The sequence below is a fragment of the Thamnophis elegans genome, chromosome 11 (assembly GCF_009769535.1).
Source record: "Thamnophis elegans isolate rThaEle1 chromosome 11, rThaEle1.pri, whole genome shotgun sequence".
In the NCBI taxonomy this organism is placed as follows: Eukaryota; Metazoa; Chordata; class Lepidosauria; order Squamata; family Colubridae; genus Thamnophis; species Thamnophis elegans.
Genome location: NC_045551.1, coordinates 43,923,278 through 43,946,034, shown reverse-complemented (window position 1 = coordinate 43,946,034; position 22,757 = coordinate 43,923,278). Strand labels below are relative to the sequence as shown.

At 39.3% G+C, this 22,757-nt stretch overlaps 2 protein-coding genes across 2 annotated transcripts in view; one reads left to right on the top strand and one right to left on the bottom strand.

Moving 5' to 3' along the window:
• The window catches only part of UBAC2 (UBA domain containing 2), an 87,104-nt gene extending 67,524 nt beyond the window's left edge, over positions 1-19,580 (bottom strand). Inside the window, exons 1-4 of the mRNA XM_032226408.1 lie at positions 19,387-19,580; positions 12,910-13,037; positions 11,056-11,175; positions 8,067-8,173 (exon numbers count right to left, since the gene is read on the bottom strand). Coding sequence (XP_032082299.1) covers positions 8,067-8,173; positions 11,056-11,175; positions 12,910-13,037; positions 19,387-19,417 — 386 coding nt within the window. The 5' untranslated portion in view covers positions 19,418-19,580. The remainder of the gene's footprint in view (positions 1-8,066; positions 8,174-11,055; positions 11,176-12,909; positions 13,038-19,386) is intronic.
• On the top strand, positions 411-5,406 carry GPR18 (G protein-coupled receptor 18). Its single transcript, XM_032226409.1, has 2 exons — positions 411-438; positions 3,602-5,406. Exon 2 carries the CDS (start codon positions 4,385-4,387, stop codon positions 5,375-5,377), a length of 993 nt encoding a protein of 330 aa, XP_032082300.1. The 5' UTR covers positions 411-438; positions 3,602-4,384; the 3' UTR covers positions 5,378-5,406.
• Positions 19,581-22,757: the final 3,177 nt, after the last annotated feature.

Here is a 22,757-nt window from a genome sequence, read left to right as displayed (position 1 = left end):
AATTTCATCTTGAATTGAAGATTACACTTCAATTAAGTTTGAACAAAAGGCAAAGAATTAAGGATAATTTTATATCAGATAACCCTTCAAATAGTCTATGGTCATCACATAAAATGTTTATGTAAAATATAGCAACTGCCACACTTACAGTATTTCTATAATATTTCAGCAAATATATATTTTATGTTAGACAGTTGAAGGGGATGTTATACTTACAGGCAGAAACATTTTGTCAGCTAACATATGAAATATATAGAATTTGTTCATGCAACAAATTTTACATACAGCCAAAAAACCCTGTAGAACCAATTAAGAATCTAGTTGCATTATGACACTTCCTGATTATAAAAAGGTTTCTATTTTAGATCACAGGTCTTAAGGCAAAAACAAATCTTTTGCTTGCCTGGGTTGATGAAAGACATCACTGAAAAGCTAAAGGTAAGGAAACTTCTATTTTATGCATTAGCATATGTGCACAATTTGAAAATTGTCAAATTTTCAACTTGAATTATGATTTCCAATTAAGGGAACATTGCTAAAGACTTTGAACATTACAAAATTATGTATTGAATGAATGATATCTTTTAAAACTATATGCAAGCCTAAAAATCTGTTGTTTTAATAAACCAATCAAGGTGAAGGAAACAACAGCTGAAGTAATGAATATGTGAGATACAAATAAAATAAAATAACATAACATAACATAACATAAATCTACTTAGCTGTATAAATAAACAGGCATTGGTACCAGTACACAAGCTGAAAATTACTAACAAGTTCAAAATGGAAAATACAGCTATTTCTTACATGGGTACTTGTAGTACCCATGTAAGGGTGTGTACATGAGTACCACTTTAGATATTCCTAAAAAATTGAGAAAAGCAGGTGAGGCTTTAACTTTTCATAAATGCAGTATGGAAATATTTGATTCAGAATAGAAGGCTCTCTTAGGCCAATACACCACCCAGGATTTGTTGTGAGGAAAATAGGAGGAGGAAAAAGTACTAAATAAGTTCATCATTTATTTATTTATGTTATTTATTTTTTTAAAATGACAGGAAAACCTCTAATAAATATTTGATGATCCATTATGCTAGTTTTCCATTTGCTTTACTTCAGAACTCTTCAAATAATAGTTTTATTTGTTCAATTCTTAATATTTCCTTCATAGTTACATAAATGTGTATTTATTCAGGAAATCAAGGAACAATTAATCTTGAGTTAGCATTCCTGCAAATACAGCCAGCACATTGTAAGAACCCAACCAATGGATGAATAGCTTTACTATCACTTTCTTTCAGCCAGTGAAAATTACTAACAACATCTAAGTCTGTTCAGCCAACCACAAATTACTGTATGTTCACATAATATACTGCAGGATTTGCACAACAGGCTCAGTGTTTTTGATCTGATTTCCAAAAAGTATTTTGGAGAATGTGAAAGTAGCTATTTGCATTTCATTACAGCAGCTACTTCTTTTCAAAGGGATATTTCCTGTAGACTCTGTCTCGAATTGAATCCAAAACGGGAGATTCTGACTGTGCTGGCTAAATTCACAGAATACATCAACCACATACCAGCAAATCTCAATTCAGGCTGTTGTGCAAATCATTTAGATAGAGAGTCATGACCAGTATCCAGAACCCAGAAAACTGCACATAAGCCCATAGTTCTATAAACATGCATATGCTAGCATGTCATATGAACAGGATCTTCTTCTAAAATCCATTAGAATAAGCCTACAAATACTAACCTACCTAGCCACTAATATTGAGTAAGGATGTCCTTCAGAAAAAGTAGAATAAAGCTTTATAAGACCATTCTTATGGGAAAGGACACGATACTTTTGGAAGCTACTAGAGAAATTGGCTACTGTACCCTACATAGTGGACTTTCTACTCTAAATTGCAGTAAAGACTGCAGTACAGCAGCTATTTTTGTGATAGCTGCAAATCTTTTCAAATTGAGGATAGTAAGAGGAGGTAAGTAATTTCTATTTCTCTTTGTCCTTTAAATAGTCTTGCTTCATCGTTCAGAGCTTTCTGCCCCCACTTTCAAGTCTAATCATGATAAAGTGGAATGGCAGCATCTAGTAGATTTGGCTGTAACCTCTGCAAGAGTAGAAAGTGGCCGTGTTAAAAAACAACACATATTTTACTCTCTGAGCAGTGGAGACACAGGAATGATAAAGGAAGAGTAAACTCTTTCTCTTTCACCCACAAAAGGCAAGGAGGAGGTGAGTCAGTGCAGATGAAAAGCAGCAAATATCTGCAGCCCACCTGCAAGAGCAAGGGAAGCACAGCTTCTCTTTCAACATGATTGACCAGCTTCCTCTTTCAAACCATGTTACCAAACGAATTTGCATCATTTTAAAGCCAAATAGCAATAGCACTTAGACTTATATATACCACTTTGCAGTGCTTTATAGCCTTCTCTAAGCGGTTTACAGAGTTAACATATTGGCCCCAATACTTTGGGTCCTCATTTTACCCACCTCGGAAGGATGGAAGACTGAGTCAACCTTAAGTCTGGTGAGATTTGAACTGCCAAATTGCAGGCAGCCGGCACTTTCATGATATCATTTTATACCCTCCACTTTCATGATTATCATTTTGTCTTAATTATTTCAGAAGAGATAAGATTTATCTTTACCAAGTCATTTACATGAAATAAAATGAATTGATAAGAGCAATCTCTAAATCTTGAGAAAGGGAGCTATTTATGGGTAATTACCAATGTCCAATGCTTAATATATCAAATTGCTTGTATTTAACGAACTGCAGAGATTTTTTGGCGATGAAAATTTATTAGAAATGCTCAGCACTTTTTGTAGAGCACAAATAGAATAACAGAGTTGGAAGGGACCTTGAGGGTCTTCTGGTCCAACTCCCTGCTCAAGCAGAAAACTCTATCATTTCAGACAAATGGATGTCCAATCTCTTCTTAAAATCTTCCAGTGTTGGAGCACCCATAACTTCTGAAGGCTTCCATTGGTTAATTGTTCTCACTGTTAGGAAATTTCTCCTTAGTTCTAAGTTGCTTCTCTTCTTGATTTGTTTCCATCCATTGCTCCTTGTCCTGCCTTTAGTGCTTTGGAGAACATGTTGACCCACTCTTCTTTGTGGCAGCCTGCTATGATAGCGACACTGTTATCATGTCACTCTTAGTCCTGAATGACTTTGGGTGCATGAAGCCTCAGGATCTGAGTGTTTGTCATACTTAGTTCAGGACAAGGTTGCTTTATTCTATTCAGACCTAGTTCGTACATAGGGATTCTCCAGGACTCGAGACTCCCACTCGAAGATCAGGTGGTGGTTGTGACTAGGAGAGCCTTTGCACAGTTTTGGTTTATACACCAGTTGCAGCCTTTCCTGAATCAGGACTACCTGCCCTCAGACACTCAAGCCTCAGTCATCTCGTCTAGATTGTTGCAATCTAATTTACATTGGGCTACATGAAAGCTTCCACTGGTACAAAATGTGGCAGCACAAGAAGTCTTTGGAGGCCCCTGGATGCTTTGCAAACTGCATTGACTGGTGGTTTGCTTCCGGGTGCAGTTCAAAGTGTTCATTATGACTTTTAAAACCCTCCCACGGCATAGGACCAGACTACTTGGTTGAAGCATCTTGTCTTGCTAAGACAACTCTGTCCTACTCGTGCTAGCAGAGGAAGCCCATTGATGACCCCATTCTCAAGAAACTCCAGAGAAGGTCCAGAAGAAGAGTCTTCTCTGCTGCAGTGCTGGACTTCTGGAACATTTCCCATCCTAGGGTGAGATTTGTCCCCCCTCTCCTATCCTTCTGAAACAGCCTGACGACCTGGCCCTGCCAGATGACCTGGGGACTCAACAGGAGTGTACATCGTTGAAGGTAGTTACTGAACTACTTCGCTAACTTCATCTCCCCCCTGCCCTTCTGCTCCCTCTCTGTCCGTCTTTTTAATTCTAATTTAATTCCATATTATTGTACTTCTCTTATTTATATTGTTTATCCCTTTGCTATTGTTATCTTTATATTTTTAATCTTTTTTTCCATTTTGTTGTTGTACGGTGCCCAGAATTGGCTCATAGTGAGATGGGCAGCAAATATATTTAACAAATAAATAAATAAAATAAACTTGCTGGGATTCTTTAACAGCAAACTCAGACCTCAGGCCCATATAAATTACAAACACTAACTGTTTGGCTAGTTAAGTCCTCAATTTAACATAATACTGAGTGTATTATGTTTTTGAAGATTAATGCACTCAATTTTTCTAAAGTGCCCTCTGTACAATGCAAACCTGGAATTGTCTGATTCTTGGTGCTCCTTACAATGCAAAACTGTTCTAATGAATAGTTAAACTTGATCATTCTCTTATTTTATTCTTAGCGTATTAGAAAGCTATGAATAACTACAATCACAGTCTAATTACAATGATTGAAAATAGCCATCCTGAAGAATACCGAATTTCATCACTCGTCTTCTACAGCTTCATTTTTACAACTGGGTTAATTGTAAACATTACAGCTCTCTGGGTCTTCAGCTGTACCACCAAGAAGAAAACAACAATAACTATCTACATGATGAACGTTGCGTTGCTTGACTTGTTGCTTATATTCACCTTGCCTTTTCGAATGCATTATTATGGGAAACGCTCTTGGATCTTTGGAGATGTCTTCTGCCGGGTTCTTAGTGCTTTCACTATTTTTTATCCCAGCATTGCAATATGGCTGTTAGCTTTTATAAGCATTGATAGATGTCTGGCTATAGTTCAACCGAAATATGCCAAGGAACTCAAGAACACAAACAAAGCTCTGATGGCCTGCACAACACTTTGGATCATAACTCTTGTGACAACTTCTCCACTGCTTTTCTTATATTCTGATCCAGACAAAACTTCAAATTTCACTAGCTGCACAAAGATGATGGATATTATCTACCTAAAGGAAGTCAATGTATTAAATTTTTGTCGGTTAATATTTTTTTTCTTGATTCCCATATTTAACATGCTTGGTTGTTATCTAGTCATTATTTATAGCATAATTCGTGGAAGAATTTCCAAGCTGAAACCAAAGGCTAAAGAAAGATCGATCAGAATCATTGTAACACTAATTATCCAAGTGCTTGTATGTTTTGTGCCTTTTCATATTTGTTTTACATTTCTGATGCTCCAAAATGGAGACGTAAGCTACAACCCTTGGGGAGCATTTACCACCTTCCTCATGAACCTCAGCACATGTCTAGACATAATCCTTTACTACCTAGTTTCTAAGCAATTTCAGGCCCGAGTTATCAGTGTTATGCTTTATCGTAATTATCTTCGAAGTGTTCGGAGAAAAAGTATGCGATCTAGTAGTGTGCATTCATTAAGTAATATTAACAGTGAGATCATATAAAGTAAAGCAATACAATACAAATACAAATATATTTCAGCGCAATACCATATACATGCATTAAGTAAAGCTTAGAATAAACTCAAATTTTCAATAAATGTATCATGTTGAAAAAGGAAAGTTTTTTATTATTCCTCTTTTAAATGGTTTTTTCTTTGAAAAAAGAAATTATTCTAGCTTGAAATGCATAATCATTTCTGGATTTTAATATAAATATATTCCATTTTCCCTTCATTATTTATTCAAGCATTATTTTTGCTACTGAGGTTTCAACTTCGTAACTTCTATGAGTTGCACAATTTATTAAGAGAGAGTGATACCAAAAAAAAAAAGGATTGTTCAGAATCACATGATTTCAATGTTTACAGTATTGAGAAGGGGTGGGAATTCCATATTTCTAAATCAAGTGTTTCATCTTTAACAAAATTTAAGTCTAACGTGTGCATCCCTTAAAGCAAAATGAAAAGATCTCCAAACATACTAATTCGTTTTAAATTACTTCTGGGAATCATTTGCATGTGCTTTCATTTGTCAAAATAGGTGGCTATCTCCTCAAAACTATGGTCAGGCTGATTTAATTTGTACAGGGGGGGACCATAAGGAAATTCACTGTTGTAAACCTTTTTGAAAAATAAGGAGTAAAAAAGGCAATAGCCAGCCATTTCTATATTAGTGGCAATAAAATGATATCGAGATATGTTTAACTTGGGGAGATATTATTTTAGTTGCCAAGGCTAATGCATATTCAAGTGTTATTGCAGACAGCATATGTTACTCTGCAGCTAGTTACTTATAATATAGATTTTGTTATAATTATTATTATTAATTAACAGGGGAGAGGAGAATGTTTAGTTTTTAGTTTTAGTTTTATTATTATTTATAGGCCGCCCTTTTCCCTGAGGGGACTCAGGGCGGCTTACAAAATATAGGGGAGGGGATACAAAACAGTAAACATGAAACAATACATGAGTAAAAATAATACACAACATTCATTCATCATTCGGGTGGGGACAGATTACGATCTTTATCCCCAGGCCTGACGGGATAGCCAGGACTTGAGGGCTGTGCGGAAGGTCTGGACGGTGGTGAGGGTACGAATCTCCACGGGGAGGTCGTTCCAAAGGGTCGGAGCTACTACTGAAAAGGCTCTCCTCCGTGTGGTTGCCAGTCGACACTGACTGGCAGATGGAACTCGGAGGAGGCCTAATCTATGCGATCTAATAGGTCGCAGGGAGGTAATTGGCAGGAGGCGGTCTCTCAAGTCTGGGCTGAAGGTACTTTGCATCTGCAGTAATGCTGAACTAAACACCGAAACCTTTTCTCCTGCCAAGTAATATGAAAAATAATAATAAAGAAAGTGATACTTAAGGTAGCACAGCTAAAACTGAAGCATGGAAGAAAATGCCTAACAATGCATCAAATCAAAACACTTCTTTATCAGTTGTTTTTTGTCGCTCTCAAATACAACCATGTCCTCTTTATAATCAGTCTGCTTACTGTGAATTTAAAGAAGCTTGTAATATAACACCCATAGGTGATGCCAGATTGGGAAATGTTACTCTAGAGCAGTAGTTCCCAACTTGGGGCCAATGCCTCACAGGAGGGCAATTAGATTTTTAATGGAGGTAATTTGAACAGTGTTTAAACCAAGTTAATGGCCTTTTAGGCTTCCTCTGCGTGAGTAGAGTTCACTTTTTGAGTAAAGTAAGAATTATATGTCATAGGGGAGGAGGGGCATCAGGATTTTAAAGATGCTTAGTGGGGCATGGCCAAAAAAAGGTTGGGAACCACTGGTTTAGAGTCATATATGGAGGTAAATAAATAAAGGCTTAAACACAGTGCTGAATTTAACTCTTCAACCCCAATGGGAGTTCATGGGGGTAAGGGGTGTGTGTGTCTCTGTGTGTAATAAAATAAAATAAAATATTCTAGAAAATAAAAGGCAACACACTAAAAAGTTTGCAGCCTGGTCAGCAACTAGCTCAGCCAATCTGATTTCAAGTTTATCCAGTCATAATTGGATAGCAGCAAGAAATTTTGGAGATACAGAGTTGAATCCATAGCCATCTGTTAATTGGTAAAACAGTATCTGAAATTAATTGTACCATCTTATCTGTATTTACCCTAAATCTGCTCCAAAGAATCAGATGACCCTTCAGAGGAGATCTGAGAGACAGCCCGGTGGCCTTAAAATTTGATAAATAAATATGAGGACGGTAAAGGGGGAAAGCAGAACATCTATCAATGAACATGCCACACAGATTGAAATCATTAGCAGTATAGCTATATTAAACTCACATTTGGGAATGCAGCATTCTGGAGAATTTCATTTCTCTTCTGGATGAGGCCAAAGCTTCCCCAGACCTTACCATTCTGGGGGCAATTGGCAGTTTCCAGAAATAAAACTTCCAAGCCAGATGTTGGTCAGAGCCCCTAACAGGCTTATTGTATCCAAAGGTTGAATTATTTCTGATTCAGAAGATTTATCTATGAGAACTGCTAAACTACCTCCAAAGCAGTTCTGAAATTCTAAAGTGAGAACAGGTCTAAAGAATATTCAGTTGCTGAATGGCTGAATTTCACACAACCCAAATTAATAATACTAAACATTTCATTTTTATAAATTTCAATAGCCCTAGAAATAATATTTAAGATACAAAGAGATATAAATATCTCTTAACAGTAAACTTACAATCCTGAAGGCAAGCTGCTGACGTTGAGGCCCAAAGAATATTCAATAGCTTCTACCAGGACAAAATCAAACATCACTGATAGCATCCAGGAACCCAGTAAAAATGACTGAAAAAATAAAAATTCATAATCACAAACTGTCCATATTTTATAACAAAAAAATTATCCCTTAAAAATGCAATGTTGCATAGGATTATTACCTACTCAGCATGCTCAGAGAAAATGGACTGTATTTATACTACACATGGCCTACAGGCCACATGAGCCCCTGGACAGCTAGTAATGTGGCCCACAAGATAATAAAAAATAAAGGAAGTTTGTTATTTATATACATTAACTATATATTTTATATGCAACAAGACAACTCCTCTTCACTCAATGCACTGTGACAAGCCAAAAGGTTGTACAGTCATGATCTACACCAGTGGTAGTCAACCTGGTCCCTACCGCCCACTTGTGGGCATTCCAGCTTTCATGGTGGGCGGTAGGGGTTTTGTCCAATACCGAAACACTTTCCTTTTTTTAATTTAATTGACTTCCCTACTTTATAAATCACCATTACTGTGGAACCGGTAGGCGGTTAGAAAATTTTACTACTAACAGAGATACAAAAATGGTTGGTAGGTATAAAAAGGTTGACTACCCCTGATCTACACTGTTCACAAAATATCTAAGCAGCATATTGTTTTGTTGCATGCCATTTTCATCTAGAAATTTGTTAAAACTAGTGCTTTTAAAGCTAATTGAATTATTGTAATGTTAATTAAAGAAAAAGGTAGCAGTATTGCTTATGAATTGTAATAAATATATGGAATTAGTCTACAAAATGGTCACAAGCCCTAGCTTCAACTGATAAGCATAGCACAGAAACCTGGAGCTCACAAGGGGGCATGCAGACTGCTACAAAGTACAGTATCTACATACACTTTGATATCAGGCCAAGACCTAATAATAATTATTATTAATCTAAGAAAATAACAATAATCACGAGCCCCTGAAAATGGAGCACTATACTCTGGTCTGGAATCCACAAGAAGCAATTACAATACAGTAACGTCACAAACAAGCCGTCCTACTTTTTAGGAAGTATCAACATATTCCTCCCCAGAGACACATCAGAAATAGAGTGTGAAGTTCGACAAATGAGAGCTGGTCTTTTGAATATTTACACCTATTCTCAAGAAGACAGCACTTGAGATAAGTGATACACGTTAGATGAGGCTATATGTAACTCGTAAAACCTCAGAGCAAATTGCTCTGTTAGCTGAATTCTGTCCAAGTTCCTGCTGTTCAGGACCTTTATTACTGATCTCTAAAGGTATTGTCTTATGGATTTCTGCAATATAGAACAGGAGCAAACCAAGAGCCAATTTATACACTTCAGTGCATATAATGCACTCACACAGAGAGTGCATCTTCAACTGCTATCTTAGAATAGAAATGGTCATTTATTCATTCAGACTGCTACGTACTAGTCTATAAATTAGATAGAGACAAATAAAAACAGTGAAATATATGTATAACATTATACAATAGTTCTCAACTATTGTTGAGAATGACAGCCTTGGAAAGGGGGCTTTACAACATATAAAGCAGAGTTCTCCAACCTTTCTGGCTTTACAGACTGGAGAGGGGGGGAGGAGGGAATGTTTTTGCGCAAGTGGTGGGCAAGCATGCACGTGAGTACATAAGCTCGTTTTGCACGAGTGGTAGGCATGCATGCATGCCACTTACACAAATGGAGCATGCACACATGTGCTTGCCTGCCGCTCACACAAGTGGAGATGCGTGCGCACGCACTCGCCTGCCACTTCCGCGGTCCACTTTTGAACAGCTCACGGCCTGGTAGTGGGCCCAGAGGTTGGGGACACCTGGTATGAAACACTTCTGACTGTTGCACAACCTCTCCGTGGTCACATGATTGTGATCTGCGTGCTTAGCAATTTGTTTGCACTTATGACAGGTTGCTAAACACCCCGTGGTCATGTGATCACCTTCAATGGGGAAGTCAAAGAAGATTGAAAACTACTGCTGTCTGCCAAGAAGTCTGAAGGAACTCTGCACCAAAATCCAAGTAGGCACAAGACTGAACTCCTTTGGCAGGGAGTTCTTTCAGCCAGCCCCCAGGGCGAGATGGAGCCAAAATCCAAGCAGGATTTTCAGCCCATGACCAGAGAGGCAATGTATTAAGTTAAGGAGTCCAGGATGCCTCAGGGGGCTGGAACAGAGCCTCAGAGGCCCAGCACAGGCCACGTGCGACTTTCTTTCTGTTCAGGGGCTGAAAATTCTGCATGGATTTTAACAGGGAAGACTTTCAGCTTCTGAAAGTCAGGTTCCCATAGTCTCCCCATCCCCAAGGCACCCCCATGTTCTTCATTTGAGACTCTTGTCTGCTTAATGACTTGCGAGATGATTTAATGACTAAAACCGTTGAGTGAACCAATTATATGACATCTTGCTTAACTGCTATGCTCTACAACCAAAAATTTGATCCCAGTTATGTTACGTTGAGGGCTATCTATTACAAATAAATAATTTATAAAAGTGGCAGGTTCATTATTTCCACTTAAAGCTCCCCAAAATGGGTATTCTTACTGCATTGCAAAAAGTAAACAAGACTGGAGAATCATGAATTTGGGGTCAAGGTTTCCACAGTAGGGATCCCCACGCATTTTTCTTGTTTTTCTCATGATATATTTGCATAGCAACTCACTTACAGAATAAGCTTTTCCACTACCACATTTTGTGTGAGGTTCAAAATATTTTAGGAGGTGTCTTTTTTCTAAAATTAAATCCATTGAGCTAATAAAATAGCAATCATTTTGCTTACTTTATTACTTAAAAATCCACTTTCAAATGGAAATATAAAAATGGCTCCCTAGAATTTTTGAATACCTCTTGTGATAAATACCAGAATAGGAAAAAGACAAATAAGGAATATAAATATATTACTTATAAAATGGGAGAACAAAACCAGAACATGAACTTACTGAAAATTTTCTACTACCATATCGCCTTTCAAATATTCTGAAGTTGTAGATAAGTAAACTACTGCAGAAAGTGTCTTTAAGATCAAGACACACTGTTCGTCCACAGAGCAGCCTCCAAATCTAAAAGGTAATAAACAGTAGTCACAGTTTCCACTTGTATTTTATGGAAATTTTATATATAGCAGGCAAACTTTAGCAGCTGGGAGATGAACTTTTAAAAAAAAGTGGCGGGGGGGGGAGTGCAGCAGGCAGGATGATATTACAATTCTACAAATTTCCTTCTGTATTTCTGAAGACAATGAGGTAAATATATGTTTAAACACCAATGTTTAGTTTTCTCTCATGAAATGGCAGGAAGTAGCATCAGTATTACTGGTGGTTTGTCACTGAAATTCAGCTCCCCCATTTCAGGGACAGTAGGCAGATTCCAACTCCTGCCAACTCCAAAACATGTTTATGTCATAATGAAAGATGACAAAATGTAGTTTCCAAATATCAACTACTCTTTTCCCTAAACTATTTTACCAAAAGAAAGGGCTTATATGAAAGATTTTCCTTATAACATTTACTTTATAAATTATATGTTAACTGAAGTCACATTTTCCAGTTACAGTTCTGCTCCATTTGCCCACAGAAGTTCTTCCTACACTCTAAAAGCCACCAGCCCATAGCACAGTAAAGGTGTAAAACACACAAGGTCACAACACGCTGCTAATAGTTGTCAAAAAGAATCCTTCTAGCAAGGGCAGTGCTATTGTTGGAACAAGTATTACCTTTCATCTCCATTTAAAGACACAGGTAAATGAAGAATGTTAGCATGCTTCAGCTACCCAGGCTTTAAAGTATGCTTAAAGGTAGCTATAAATATTTTGCCCAAGAATATCAGATATTCTTTTCAGACTAAGCTCCATACTATATGCAGCTGAGCACTCCTATAATTTTTTGTTTCAATTATAAACACAGCAGGGAGAGGGAACAGATCTCTGTCTGATATGAAACAAGAAGGATTTCCCCCCATTTGCTGTATGCATCATTTTTCATTAATCCAGCATCCAAAGCATTCTAAATTAAGTCCAGCTGGGAAGAGAGAAAGAAAGTAAAAAGAACCACTATTGAGAGACAAGAAGAAACTGGCACTAGAAGGACTCCAATTCCTCACCACTTGTTCGTTCCAACCACTTTCTAAATGCTTGGGACTTCTCCTTAAAGGCACTCTGTTATTACTGTCACAAGTATTAATATAAAAAAATAAATAAGAAGAGCCCATAGTCCCAGCCTTTCAGTTTTAATACACAACAAAGAATAAGCTTTTTTTCCCCCCAAAAAATTTCTGTGCAAATATAGACTTATTTTTAGGCCAGGAATTTTGCTGAAAAGATTGTCTGGAGTAGATCATAACCCCATGAATTAAGATGTACAGGGGCTGGTGTCCTGGGTTTAGAGATGTCATCTAGTATTATGTATAAAGCACAACTTCTAGCAGTATTAATACTGTCAGTTCAAGTTCCCCTCCCCTGAAATACATTTGGAGCAATGCTTTTCTCCAGTGTTACCAGCACAAACTTTGGATGTAACTTATCACTCTTGAAAAAAACTGATTTTCATTGTGAAGAGTTTTAACACAACACAAGTTAACTAATTATTAACAAAACTAACAAGAAAATAGAGACTTCCTCCTTCCCACACTGCAGCCACAACTAATTGTTCACCTATCTACATTTTACATGAATTGTTGCTATGCTACTGGTTGTGGTATGGAGTTCAAAATATTCACACAGCTCATATTAAAAAAATAAAGAACACCAGCCCCATATTTACCCCATGTCACAATACTATAAATTAATTGCTGCTTACCTGAAATTCCTCTTTTACTGCTTGCAGATTGTAGGTAAAGAACTTTTGATAATGTTGAAAGAGTAGAGCCAGCAGTAGTGAGAAGATGCTTGGTATTATTAATAGACCCTTTGACAGAGGTGCTTTATCTTCAAAAGAAAACAAAATACATATCCAATGATGTTATGGTGAGGATTCTTAAAACAGTTTAAAAAGCAATCTTGCTGGGTACTATTTTTAAAAAAAAATGTTTACAATTAAATCTATTAGACTACTAAAAGAACTTTCCATCTCATCTTACCCAAATTTTGGTTTAAATTGTGAAAACCAAGTAGGCATATGCACGAACCACCTAATTCATTTCAAATGCTCAAACTAAGCCAGAAAATGATATGGCATTTTGGGTTTTTCTGGGAAAATTCAGTCCAACCTGGTGCCTGAATCCAGAGAGTGTAGGCAAGAAACAAAATTCCAGTCTCCTATAGAAATTCCCTGGAAATATAAAATCATTCTCTTTCTTTTCTTCTATTAGAAGAAATCAGACTGGAACACACAAACAAGTTAGAGCTTTGTAAAGTGTGCTAACAAAATACTTGATGTATGTTTAAAATATGACTTAAAGGAAAATAAATTGCTTACAATATTGTTATTTTCAGATAGATGACTACTGAATGTTCTTAGCGTAAGCATGGGGTGAGGGATGCTCAGCCTAACAGCACAGAGATCACAGAATATAAACAAAAGAAAGTTATTATCAAGGAGTGCTGTACTATATGAATAAATTTCTATTCTTTCTGAAAGATAAGTGAATTTCTAGGTGAAATCAACCTGGGCTCTGGAAACAAACAAGATGAAGGGGGGGGCATTTACAATGGAGTGAATGGTATGTTTTTCCTTTCCTCCCAAATGTCCTTACTACCCATCTGAGATGCTGTAATTTGAATAAGGCAGATCACTTGTAAGGCAAGGAAGAGATCTGACAGCAGTATCTCTATTGTCTTTCCAACTTTTCCACTTTAGGTAGGAATAAGTCATTTGTGGAAGTCAGTGAGTGTGTTTAGGATTTTGAGAACATGTTTTGGGAGCTCTTTCTTGCTCCAGGAAAGGCTCACATAATCACAAAATCACTGGGATTGTTCTTTGCTGTGTTGTCAAGCAACACTGGAGGTTCCTTATCACTCTTCTAAGTTGTTTTGTTTTCATTTTTCTTGATTAGTGGCATTCCTTTGGGCAAAGCGTTGGGTTATAGCCAGCTACCATTTCCATTTGTTAAGAATGCCTGGAAAGCTCCTTTGTGGCTTGGGGCATTTTTATATATAATGAATATCCCGCTTCCTTTTTTTAATTAACCGGGAAGAAAAAGTAGCTTGTGGGATTTACATCTAATCATAGGCTTAATGTGGAAGGTGAGAATGATAAATATCCACATTAATTTCTACCATGAGTACAATATTTCCAGGTTAATTTTACTGCTTTATTTATGCATACTTATGCTCTACCTATTAGAACACTGTGGTTCTTATTTGGTGTTTTACTTCCTGTTACTTTATTAAAATAGTTTTTGTTAATAGTTTGTACAGATAAATATAGATGTATGTTCTGACACCCCCCCCCCCTCCGACCTGCAAAACATCCAGACACAGGCTTGGCTGTTTGCCACTCTTTAATCACAGCTTTATCAACTCCTTTGGCTGAAGGCCCAGAGACGACTCACATGCAAGACTAGTTGAAAATCCAACAGGCACAGATACATGACAGAGTATTCCAATACAGTTTCAAACGGTTGTGTCTTGCAAATGACTCCTCCCCACTTCTTTACTTATATACTCTCTTGGGAGGGGCCAAGCCACAACCATCTGGGCTTAATTATCGTCTCTGAATCTGCCTCTGCAGCTGCTCTGCCCTTCTTTGTCTGGCATCAGGAACAAACTGCCTTGAGTCCTCCGCACTGCTCCATGCGTCAGGCGCCTCCTGGTGGCCAACCAGCCTCTCTGGCCCCTGCTCTGAGTCTGAACCCTGCCCAGGGTCCTCCACATCTTCCCTGGTAGACTCACATGGTTCCTCGCTATCTGAGTCCATCAGCAGCTCAACCGGATCATGCTGGGCCACAACAAATGTATTAAATAATTTATTCAAAATTCTATAGTTTAACATTCTGATTGTTATATTCTAACCTCTTGTGCAAACAACATTCCACATTCTACCCACTGAATAACTCAAATTCAGCTCTCATAAATGAAAGGGGCATTAATTCCATTTTAGAATAACGCTATTCCACTGTATAAATTAAACAACTGAATTAAAGAGAGATTGTCCTTTTGTTATACACTCTCAAGATTAAAAAACATTTTAAGGTATGGGTATATGCCATTTTAAAAGATTTAAGAAATATTGCAATACATATATTTTGATTTCCTAGAATGGTATAAAACTGACAGTCTGGCACAAAAATACTATTTAAACAATGCCTCTTAAAACTGTGTCAATGTTAACAGTTTTAAGAAAGGATGTTTTGTTATTAAGAGCTCTAAATACAGATGCTAATGAATAAGCTCTACTTGAAAACAATGTATAAACCAAGTTACTCTTATTTTGCCTTTGTTTAGCCTCAGTGCAGGGGTGTCAAAATCGTGACATGTCATCACGTGACATATCACAACTTTTTTCCTCTTCGCTAAAATGGGGCTGAGTGTGGCCAGCACATGACGCATCTGGCCCACGGGGCGCGAGTTTGACACCCCTGCCTTAGTGCAACACATGAACTAAGCCAGTGATGGGTTCCAGATCCCGTTCCAACTGGTAAGGTTGGAACGGGCCTGGTGGTGTCCACATGGACGTGCACAGCGTGCATGCACACATGCACAGTGTGCGCATGCGTCTTAGCGCCTCTGCGAGCCTCCGCAATGCTCCAGCTGTGCGTAAGCGCCAAAGGCTTAAAAGACTGGTAAGGAGCTTGGGCAGGTGGGTGGGCCCTCCAGAGCACTGTACCAGAACAGTATCCAGTGCTCCAGGCAGGCTCTGGTCTGCCCGAACCGGGCGTACCACCTGCACCCCACCACTGAACTAAGCTCTTGTACATTTTTCAACAAGTCAGGATCAAAGCAAGCTCTGCTTGTGGATATGAACATAGACATAGTGAATTGGTATCCCCTTATAATATGTTATTTGCATCAAGGACTTTCTATAAAATTAACATCATGTATTAAGATTTCTTTCAAATCTTCATGAATGCTTTTTTTAATCTGGTCCAATTTAGATCACTGTAAATACACTATAAGCAGTGAGCTTATATACAATTCACTAACCATGCAGAAACCTGAAGACATTCTATTTAGTAAACCACATTCTTATGTGAACATTGTGGTTTATTTTAGCTCAAGATAATTATCAAAAAAGGAAATATCAAACTGACCATTGCTAAGTTCAACTAATTTCCATATTGTAGAAATATTTATTTATTTACTACAATTTGTCAATCAGAAACGAAAACAGGAATAATATAAAAATACAATGACGGGTGATTGGCATGTTAGTGCGCACACCCCCTCTACGGACCTCTTAAGTATAAAGTCAATTTGTGATTAAAACTGTGAAAATGTGTAGCTGAGACAACTGAATCAGGTAGAGCATTCCAGACTTTGACAAGTCTATTACAAAAATTGTATCTTTTTACAGCCAAGTTTAGAACGATTTACATTGAGTTTAAAGCGGTTGTTCGTGCATGTATTATTGCAATTAAAACAGAAAAAATCATTCACAGCTAAAACATTACTACACACAATTTTGTATGCAATACCTAACTCTGACCACAAGCGACACAGAATGACAAATATAGTTGTTCCTTTTGTGCAGAGCACTCAGCTTCTAGTTTTTAACTTGAAGTGTTAGCCACTTTGCACTTCTGCTTAATTTACCTGGAGAATTAACTGAGCAGTGTGCAACCAGCTCAAAGTTACTAGATTCCTGGGATGTACAATATCATTTAATTGGGGAAAGGTATTAGAACCGTTTCTCACCTGAACTGGCAGGTTTCTATATTTGTTCAACATGTTGGGCTACAAATAGTCCAGGAAAAAGATGTTGTGCAATTGTATCCAGTGAGTCATGGAAATGTAATCACATACTTGATTCATGCAGCACATTGAACTATAAAATAGTTAATCTGGTTTTGGCTTAATGTTTTGTGAATCCGGTCACTGTGGTTTCTAAACCATGGTGAATGGTTTAATGTACTTCTGCAAACATGGCAACTTACAGTGGCTTAAAACCATTCACGATTAGATCACAATTTAATGAGGTTGCAGTTAAAATTTATTTTAATTTCTGCTGACCCAATCCTATCCCTGATTGCTCAGAATAAATTCATTCAATAGAATTTATATATGAAAAAACTCCAATAGTCTTGGTAACCAAAAGCTGGACTTTGGTATCAATGGGATGCTTATTCTGTATGAGTATGTACTCCCCAAGCAGAAGCAAGTTTGTAGTTTGAATGTACTCCCTGATCCCAGCTGTAACTTGACTTTCAAGTAGCAATTGTGTTGAGGAGCATATTTACACAACTGTGATCAGAATGCCAACTGCAATCTTTCCCGAACCAGCCAGCTTTAGCAGCAGTTATCAAGCCCTTGTTACCACCCAACTTGCTTATAGTAATGCACGTGGGGCTTCCCTTGAAGTTGATCCAGAAAATACAACTTATGCAAAATGCAACTTCTAGGTTGCTGACAGATACAGTATACAGGAAGCATCATGATACCATACTGAAAGATCTATCCTAGCAGCCAGTTGTCTGCTGATTATAATTCAAAGTATCCATACTGTTCCAATAAGGCCTGACTTTACAGCTTAGGGATTGCTTATCTCTCCTACTAAAAAAACTACTAGTAAAAGTGAAGATAGCCTTGTTATTTGAAATGCCATCATTGTTATGCAAGAATAGGTTTGCATTAGCAAGCTGGCTAGGGAATTCTGGCTGTTGAAATTCACACCTCTTAAAGTTGCTGTTGAGAAACCCTTAAGAGTCCACCCACTTGACTCTCAAAATTAGAAAGTTGAGGAAACCACATCTCTTCCACCAAGCGTTTGTTACTTAAATGTTAGATTTTAATTCTAACTGTTCTGTTTACATTTTGCACCTTTTCCTATTGCAGGCCACCTAGATGGTCACAGAGTGAAAAGATGGAGTACAGGTAATTCTCAATTTGCAAGTTTGTTTAGTGACTGTTCAAAATTACAACAGCACTTTAAAAAGTGACATGAGCCTTTTTCACACTTATGACCATTGCAGCATCTCCATGAGCATATGATGACAATTCCGACGCTTGGCAACTGATTCATATTTATGACAGTTGTTGCATGCCAGGGTCCCATGATAAACTTTTGCAACCTTCCGACAAGCAAAGTCAACGGGGAAGCCAGATTCACTTAATAACCAGGTTACTAACTTAACAACTGTGACAAGAAGAAAAGTTGTAAAATGGGGCAAAGTTGTTCATTTAGCAACTTAAATTTTGGGCTCAGTTGTGGTTTGTACGTCGAGGATTAATTGCAGTATAAATCCAATTATAAAGAAAAATAAGGAGCTATGTTTCTCTTCACTTGCAAGATTGTCGTGTGTATTGGAGATGGAGACCAGTGGTGGGTTTCAATTTATCCTCATGTGTGTGCGCGCCTGTGTGCTCTCGCGCAACGCTTCTGTGCATGTGCAGAAGCTTCTACGCATGCGCACAAGTGTCCAGGTGGGTGGGCGGAGCCTCCCGCCACCGCCACTACTGGTTCGCCCAATTCAGGGCCAACCGGCAGAAACCCACCTCTGGTGGAGACCCTTTGAGAGCTGTATGCAATGAAATTTCATTTTAATATATGCCGATTAGTGTACATTCAAAGTGACAATAAAGTTATTCTAAGTCTAAGATTCACTCTGAGGGAAGACACCAAGCAAAATCTTCGCTGAAAGCATACAGCAAAGCAGCCCTTACTGGCTAGAAATGAGAGTGCTGCTTTACTTCTACTTAGATTATTTTAACCCGGGGAGAGGGGAGGGGGTCTCCAAACTTGGCAACTTTTAAGATTTGTACACTTCAACTCCCAGAAGAGCCGCTCGAGATATTCCCCAAGCTAAACATATCCAACCTTCGTAACGTTAAGACTTATAGACTTCAACTCCCAGAATTCCCCAGCCCGCCCGCACAGCATCCAACCTACAGCATGGCAGGCTGAGGAATTCTGGGAGTTGAAGTCCGTAAGCCTGAAAGTTGCCAAGGTTGGGGAGCCCTGCCCTAAGCCGATATGACTTTAAAAGCCACGTTCCTCCCCTGGCAGGCAAGAGGAGCCCCGCTCGGGCCGGGAAAGAGCTCCGGGATGAGAGATTTCAGCCCTTGAAAGGAGAGGCCGTTCCCAGAGCTAAGGAGGAAGGGAGAAGCCGCTCACCATGCCGACCTTTTGCCCTGTAGAGCGGCCCCTCCTCCCGGGCGGGGGAGGCGCGTGGATACTTACACAGCCCGCTGGAGCCTGTGCTGGTGAACATGGTCCCTGGCGGGGAGGGGGGCAAGCGGTTGCCCTGGCGACGCGCCTGGCCTCGGGAGAACTGCCGCTCCGCTATCTTTCCCCCCCCTCCGGAGGCCGAGCAGCCTCGGAGACTGCCGGGCCGGGAGCTCCTACTAAGGCGGCCGGGATGGGTCAAAGCCGGCAGGGCAGGGAGACCCCGCACAGCGCCCCCTGCCGGAGCCGCTGCTTCGTCCCTTTTCCGGGACGCGCGAGGCCGTGGTTTCTCTCGGTTCTGCACGGTCTCCGTCTAAATAGGCCTCGGTGGTGGGTGGTGAAGGGCTCGGATTGAAGTCAGTCTAGCTGAGCCCAATAGGAGTCCCGGCCTGCTTGGAAATACACGGGGGAGCATCCCGTCGAGTCTCGCCGGTGACTCTGCCGTTTCCTTGGCAATGGCAGCGCTGCGGAAGGGCCGGCTGTTGTTTCCCTTCTGCTTCGTTTCACTTCCCCGTCTAACCTCCGTGCTTGGGGTTTCCTGGCCATCCCTAGATTCGAGGTGTCGTCCCTTGTGACCCTCCATGTAGTATTCAAGGTCAATGGGATGCTGCCATCTGCTGCGCAACTGCAGCCTTGGAAGTTAAGGTGCAACCTCGGTGCGTATTTGCAGAGAAAGCCTGGACTGTGGAGGAGGTTGCACGGTCGTCTGGGGTGCAGCCGGGGAATTCTGGGAATTGAGCCTTACCTGCCTTAACAGGTTTCACCTGTCTTGACGGTCACTCGTGTGAAATGATATAGGATCTGCTGCTTGAGCAGCGGGGTTGGACTAGAAGACGGCCAGGGTCCCTTTCTGATACTGTCTTGCCAAGGTTGAGAAACACTGCTATAAACTACAGGGAGTCCTTGGCTTACGATCATAATTGGGCCCAACATTTCTGTTGTTAAGTGGGACATTGGTTAAGTGAGTTTTGCCCCATTTCCCGACCTTTCTGGGCACAGTTGCTAAGTAAATCACTGAAGTTAAGTTAGTAACCCAGTTGTCCCCAATTCGGGTCTGAGCCTGGTGCCGAAGCCAATGATGGACGCCAGGCATGAAATGCAGGTTTTCTGATTGCTTTTTATTGGAGGACTCCAAGGGAAAGCGTTCCTGGTCAAAAGGCCAAAGAATTAAGTAAGCTTTATACATTTTCACTAAAGAAGAAGGCGGGGACAAGGTGAGATAACAAGAAATATCATCTAATAAGCATTTTAGTAATAATTCTACAATTTGTTCTATTGGTCTCAAGATGTCCTTATTCCTAAACCTTGGCTAGTGAATGCCCCAGGAGTTATCTAATACACATTTCATTTGCTGCAGGCCATCCCTACCTTTTAGCTGAGGTCTGCAAGTTTTCTAACTACCCATAATTGCTACAAACTTTACACATGATATTTCCTGTTGATAAGCATTCTTTGTTCTTGCCAGACAGACCCCCCAGAATTACAGTCTTCCTGATTTACTTTCAAGTATGTGCCATGACCTTGCTTTAGCAGCCAGCCCATCACAGTTGTTAAGTGAATCTGGGCTTCCCCATTGACTTTGCTTGCCAGAAGATCACAAAAAGGGGATCATATGACCTCGGGACACAGCAACTGTCATGAACCAGTTGCCAAGCCTCTAATTTTGATCACACGACCATGGGGATACTGCAAAGGTTGTAGCTGGAAGATGGTTGTAAGTCACTTTATTCAGTGCAGTTGTAAGTCTGAATGTTCACTAAATGAACCATTGTAAATTGAGGACAACCTGTATAGAGCTTAATTGCTTAATGTGCTATGTGAAGCCTGTAGCTCTTGAGTTTCTGAAGTGTGCTAATGGCCGGAATGGAGATTCCTGTCTGTGTTGTTAATTCTGAGTAAGGGGATACACAGATTAGTCAAACTGGGCTGCAAAATAGCATTTGTTTGCTGTGTCTCAATAAAGAATTGAAATCATCACATGCACAAATTTTCATGGTATGATTCATAAATATCCCTTATTTTTAATATAAGTATATACAGTTTACCTTCTCTTACACTGTCATAGCAGTTCAATGCAGATATCATGGCATGTATTAGAGGGATGATATAATACAAAAGGGCTTCCTCCTTCTTAGGACTCCCTTGTTTTATGTTAAAAACCAACATAGAAAAGACATCTAAACCGGTAAAATTAATGCATGCCTCAAAGAAACGTAAAACTCTTAATTATTGGAATGAAATAGGATAATTGCAATAATTATTTGTAACAACTCACAGTAACATGAATTAGGGACAAAAATCCTGCCTACTTGTCAAGGCGATTTTATGGGAGCCAGCTCCTGGATAATTTAGGCCACTGGGGGCTTTTCTGGACACAGAGCTAAATCTGGCTAAATGAATTAGGATTTAGGAATAACAAGTGAAATCAAATCCTTCTTTGCTATTAATTTATGACAGGGTATGCACATTACTCAGATTTCCTTGGAGAAGGAATTGTATAATGCATTAGCAATGGGTGATAATAATGCTGAATACATTATAGAGAGTTTGAAACTATATTTTTTACAAATGAATAATATAAATGCAGTATTTTTATAATAGTAGCCTTATAATACAAGACTTTGACCTAAATTAAATTGTAGACCATGTCATTGGTAATAATTCTCTGCACACTTGAGCTGAGTATATCTATATACATTCCATATAATGCATGGATAATTCAACCTGTGAGTCAATATGCTTTACTGCTATATTTTCAGGATATTTCAAGGACTTGCAGGTGAAAATTAACCCTTTCAGTTATGAAAGCAATAAAATGCCACATGGCTGATAATTGCACAAAGGAGATGGGTAGTCTGATGGTCTTCTATGATGAATTCAGTGTTTCCTGAGTTTTTACTATTTCCTTTTTATTGAGAATGTTTCAATCAATCAATCAGAATAGAACTGGAAGGAACCTTGGAAGTCTTCTAGTCCAACTGGTGGTCCATGGACCACTGATGGTCCATGAGAAAATTTTGGTGGTCTGCAGAAAAATTATTTGCATTTTTTATATTGCACTAAATCAGGGATCCTCAAACTATGGCCCCCGGGACGGATGCGTTCAATGAACGTTCGTGTTGCTGCAGAGAGTCTCCCCCTTTGGGGTCTTTTTGTGTGGGTCAGAGGGGGGCAGAAATTTCAACTTGGGGTCTGCTTTGGCCTTCTGGTGCGAGGCTTTGGGCGAAGGCTGGAGGGAAGTGCTGCTGATGGCGAAGAGCTGGAGGACCTTGTTCCAATGGGACTGCATCATGGCCTGGAACTGGCTGACCATCTCAGCCTGCTGAGGCTCCAGCGGCTGGCACCTGGCCTTGCACTCCTGCAGGACTTCCCTCTGCTTGGAAAGC